The sequence below is a fragment of the Drosophila miranda genome (genome assembly GCF_003369915.1).
Source record: "Drosophila miranda strain MSH22 chromosome Y unlocalized genomic scaffold, D.miranda_PacBio2.1 Contig_Y2_pilon, whole genome shotgun sequence".
NCBI classification, from domain to species: Eukaryota; Metazoa; Arthropoda; class Insecta; order Diptera; family Drosophilidae; genus Drosophila; species Drosophila miranda.
Window position 1 is genome coordinate 9,787,085 of NW_022881614.1, and position 5,539 is coordinate 9,792,623.

The window sequence follows — 5,539 nt, forward strand, 5'->3', positions numbered from 1 at the left end:
CCATTCGTGGGCGGATTTATCTATTCTGTTTTTATTTAGTAATTTTTAATTTCGCAACTAATGCGATTATTTACGCCTCACGGACCTCACTCGACCGTCCTTCCGTTCGTTCGCTCGGCAATAAAAATGGATGGAAAGGGATGGGATGGGATGTCCAGTGTGTTGTAAGTCCACGTTTAACACTCGGTTTAATTTCAGTTAACGTAATGCCTCCCTTTTTTACACCCCTGCATTATCCTCCTCTTTCCATACAAAACTATTCCGCACACTCGAGAGGCAGCGGCTAACGGCACTAAGCTCAAACTTTAAGCTCTCTTCAGCATTCGACAAAACCAAAGCGAAGCCTAAAAGGTGTGTGTCGAATGCCAGAGATGCCAAACATACATAAATGCGAGCAGTGGGATACTCTCTCTCTTTATTCCTTATTGAAAGATATCGAAGTTTTTTTCAGCAGAAACTGTAGTAGATCTGAAAATTGCAAACACTGAAATTTGTGATAAAAATCGATTGAAATGTGAACTCAGAATCGATTCGAAACGCAAAAAGACGTCCGAACGGTTTCCTCTAGAAGCATTTCTAATTTTTATTTTTTCCCCTAGTTGGGAGGTTTCTTGTTTTCTGTGGACCCAACAAATCAATGGACACCGTGTGGTGCATTATTTTTGGCAGTGAAAACAATTGTCACCGAATGGCAGCGAGGCGTGAAAATCACACGGTAAGTTGGAAAAATAAACAGAGAGAGAGAGAGTCCGTTCCGTTTGATGATAGTCCATGGTTCTGTAAGATAGTTTCGTCCATCCGGGGCATGCTAGAGGAGAGTGGAAAGGCGGGTGGACAGAAGACAGAAGAGTCAAGTCATCATCATCGTCCTAGAGTGGAACTTAAAGCTCTGCTCCGTGCACATTTACAGTTATGGGTGCTTAAAGGGAAGACCCTTAACATTTAATTAAAAATTTTGTAATTACCGTCGGGAAAAGCAAAGAGTAGGGGGGGGAAGACAAGCAGGAGTAACGACAGAGTAGGGTTTGACTTTCTTTCCAAGGATGCAGCTTCATCTCCAAGGACATGGCGTTTCCTGATATCTGGCAACTCTCTGTTTACCAGTTTGTCTGTCTGTCACCAGTTCACACTTCAGTGGGTCCAAAGTGGGCAGGGCGGTGCCTGCGACCCTTCCTAGCTGTTATTGCAACTCTTGACAGATGGCTTGGTCTCCAGCAAGCCATTGCCTTCTGCCTTGGTCTCCATTTCATACTTATTGATAAATGTAAACTGCTTTAGTGTGTCCTTTTGTACCCAAAATGGACCTGCTGCTGCTGTAACCTGAAGGAGGTACTTCCACTTTTTCTCTCCTTGCCAACCCTTTGAAATTTCGGCAATTAATTTGTTGCATTATCCATTGTTTCAGGGCGCTGCAGGGCTCTGTAGATGCACCATTAAGTACCTCACTCTCTCTGTCTCTCTCTCTCTCCGTTTTTCTGTGTGCTTTTCAGGTTACACGCATATTTCGGAATCGCAGGGGACATTCCTCCTGTGGATGCGGCGTGCTATGTGCCACACATGCCATGTGTACGCGTTTGTGTGGGGGCGTGGCCATGCCATCAAAGTGCATGCAAAATACGTGACACGCATATTGAAAAGTCGTCGGACTATTTATTTTTAGTATACAAAAAAGCAGCGCCAACTTTTTCTGTTCCATCGTTTTTTTGCTTTGCAGAAAACTTTTCCGTAAAGGTGTGGCATGCAACAGCGCCAGAAGCAGCATTCTTAGTAGAATGCTGATGATCCTTTTAGACCCGTCCATTCTTTTACACAAGGGAACTTTTCACCCAACTAAATTTATATTTATTATAAAATCATCCAAAGATATTAAATAAGATGAAATATTGGTTTAATTTTGAGCTGCGCAGGAATCCTGCAAAGGTTACACTGAAAAAACTGAGTCCTCCTCCATATTGGCATTTCCATTCTGGCGTTACGTTCGTACGAAAAAATGTAAAAAAAGAGTGAAAAAGTCAAAATTTTAAAAAGAAAAGTATTCTTATTTGCATAGTAATTTTAAACTCTGCATTATCTAAGAGCATTCGCCCTCTAAAATCTTCTCGAAAAGATACTCTAAACATTCAGCAATCCCTTTCATCCACCCACATCCCCAAACAATGTTTGTTGTCATGCATTATTCAAAGACAATTTCTGATTCATGCAAAAATGCCACCAATGTGACAAAAATTCATTTCAGGACGGACCGATTAGGGAGTCCTAATAAGCATGGCACATTTTCCAGCCTACATTTCTACGAAAAATTGATGGCTTATATGGAGTCCATTGAAAAAGCAATTATGCAGCGCAACGCTGATAAATATCACTGAAGGGGAATTCAAAACAGGACACCGTTTAGCACCTCCTGTGATGACCATAAAAATGTTGCAATTTTCCATAGTACACATATTTGCCTTTTGGCCAGGGCCCAAAATATACACCAAAGCATACGAAAATGTGAAAAAAAAAAACGAATACCCAAGGCCGTAAATAAACGAAGTGGCAGAGAGAGTTCTGCAGTTGTCGCTTCATTTTCGGTTTGCAGCACCAGCAATAGTGTTTTAGAAAATACTCGTACTCTCCTGTTGACAGAACTTTTTTTTGCGAATTTCCACTGCGTATAAAATGTAAAAAATGTATGCAAGTTTTCTCCCCTAGAAAAGCTTTAAAATGGTGCATAATTTCAAGGGAAAATTTGAGTTATTCATCGGAGCAGTCAGAGTTTGTTATATTTATTAATTAATACCAATTATATGCACGAGAGATTCAGGTTGTTTAACGACTTCTCCCCGCTAACAGTTGCCTCTCAAAGCCAATTAGTCCGATCCGATTGAACTGATAATCAATGGGGCGTATATATAGGTGAGATCTGGTTTAACCCAACAGTTACTCCGCTACGCTGTCCATATTCATTCTAAATATTGGAAATGTTGCATGTTTCTATCGTTATATCACTTCTACTGGTAGCCCTCACAGAGGTACGACTCTCTCTATAGAATACGCATCTGTACATTCAACTAAAACAATCTACAATAGAGTCTGCCCACCGCTCTAGATGAATCCGATTTGATGAACGAATGCCTATACTTCAGTCACATCACCCAAGAGAAGTTACAGGCACAGATGAACATCAGCAGCTCCGAGAAAGATCTGGAGGATCTGGATAGGAAATACAAGTGCCTTGCCCACTGTCTGGTTGCGAGAGCCAACCTTCTGGACAGCCGCGGTCGTGTGGATGTAGCCAAAATCGATGAGCTTGAGCCCCTCACGGATGAGCATCGTCAAGCACTCGAAACTGCAAAAGAGCGCACGATGATGAGCCCGATAACTGCGAATATGCCTTCAGTATGTTCCTCTGCTTATCGGATTACCTGGAGGCAAGTGATGAGGTAGATGAAGATCAGGAAAAAGACAGCGATTTAAATGAATAATGCAACAGAAAACATAACTGGTTTTGAGCAACTCTTTGGAATCGGGAAGTGTTTTTCTCTCATCGGGGGGCCTACGAATCAGTTATATTTTAGCCATGTTCCCCAGCAGACTGCTCGCATTGATCATTGCTATAATTATATGCCTTAATCAGGTGTGTAAATTTAGAAAATGGGGAGCATGAGCAACAGTCTTTGCCTAATGCCGCCATCCCTTTAACTTCTTCGATGTGGGACTGCAGGACTTTGATGCTCAACAGCCTCACCTACGAGGAGTTCGAGGCGTTCAAGAGCTTGGGCCATCTGAAGAATCTGCTCTATAAATCGCGAGTGGAGTGTGATTCGGTGTGCAACAGAAGAGACAGATTTCGATCAGCCGCTGCATGGAGGTGGGGTTTACAGCGTCGCCTGAAGCAGAACCCTGTGCCTATGCCTTTCATTTGGTGATGTGTGCCCCAAGGCAGATCATCTCATCATTGATTATGACGAGGAAGAGGAGCATGTGGAATATGTGTAGGATGGAGACGACAACGATATAGCCACCACTCAAGAGAGTTCAGAAAAAGAGGGCAGTAATTAATAAGCTTGGGGATTTGTCGGGCATCTAATTTGCATAATTAAATGGAATTACAGTGCGCGTTTGAATCAAATCAAATCGAATCGAATCGGGCATCAAACTAATTACATTTCCAGCCCCCTCACACAATGCTGGGAGGGGCATTCGCTGTGTGGGTATATACTCTATTTACTATACTATTTATTAGATATATATATCTACGAGATTTTTGTCTATACATAGATACACCTCTTAATCGATCGTTGGATGCAGAACTTGGGATTCAGGTTTGCTATGAGGCCACCCCTGCATCCCGCGCTCCCTTTCGGTAGCAGGAAAAAACATATTTCCTTACACAATACGATTCCGTTACAGTTTTCCACGCGCTTTTCTTCACTCTCTCAGGCATTAAGTGTTTGTTTGCTTCTTTCTTTCTGTGTTTCTGTAAATCTCTTTCTGTTGGGCCGCTTTTTCTTTTGTGCCCGCAGCAGGCGGCAGAATGCAGCGGAAGTTGTCATGTTGTATTGTTGCAGCCGCTGCAGCTGCTATTGTTGTTACACGGGAGGTGTGGAAAGAAAAGACGAGCCACACACTTGACTGGCTCTGGCGCTTGCCTCTCCCACCCCTTCCTATCCTTTTTTCGATTGTCTGTTAAACTTTTTCCGCTTGCCACACACACACACACGAGCACACTTCCCGAAAGGCGTGGTACATTAGTGGGGCAGGCAGACGAAAAAAAAGGAGACCATGATTGTCAACACGCACCAACGATTCCGCGCTTCCACCGCCTCCTCCGCAGTAGCGGCAGAAGGGAGTATGAGTAATATGTCTGACTCCTGTTTCTGAATCCTGGCGCTGGCGCTGGCTCTGCCTCTGGCTCCTCTGCCATGTCAACATGCAAAACAACTATGGGGCGGAAGTGCATTGTAAACGTGGCATGCACCCCACATTGAGATCCCCTGTACCCCGCGTTTGACTGAATGAGGAACGCTCTGGGCCTGTGGCTGTGGACTGGGGCTGCAATTATAATTTTTTTAAATCGACGGATGTTCGGAAAACATACGTGCAAATCGTTTGCTGGCATCCCAAAAAAGAGAGCAGCCTTCAGGCCAATGAGAAAATGTCTTGAAAAAATGGGAAAAATATACGACAGCTGTAGGGCAGAAGGAAAGTTAAGGGAAAGTAGTGAAAAGAATATATATGAAAATCATACGTACCTTGCTTTTACAATTTAGATACGTTCTCGTCATTGCGAGAATTATAAGAAAATTAAGGTACATACATACATACTATACATATAGGAACCTTTAAATAGTTTCAAATGGATCTGACCATTTATACCCGATACTCAGTCAGTACATCGTGATTATCGGGTATAAAAAACAAGTCGCTTAGATTTTTCTCGATTTATATAGAAACGTCAATTACCACTACCAATTCTGGACATGGTAGTATTTTATGGTATATTTTAGAAAATGTTTGGTATCTCCAGTATCTTTGGTTATTCATATAGATATGG

The 5,539-nt window shown here is 42.6% G+C and overlaps 1 protein-coding gene across 1 annotated transcript; it reads left to right on the forward strand.

The window, feature by feature from the left end:
• The first annotated feature begins 2,921 nt into the window (after nt 1-2,921).
• Nucleotides 2,922-3,464, forward strand: LOC117194149 (general odorant-binding protein 57c-like). The gene is made up of 2 exons (XM_033398802.1): nt 2,922-3,014; nt 3,073-3,464. Exons 1-2 carry the CDS (start codon nt 2,964-2,966, stop codon nt 3,427-3,429), a joined length of 408 nt encoding a protein of 135 aa, XP_033254693.1. The 5' UTR covers nt 2,922-2,963; the 3' UTR covers nt 3,430-3,464.
• The last annotated feature ends 2,075 nt before the right edge of the window (nt 3,465-5,539 follow it).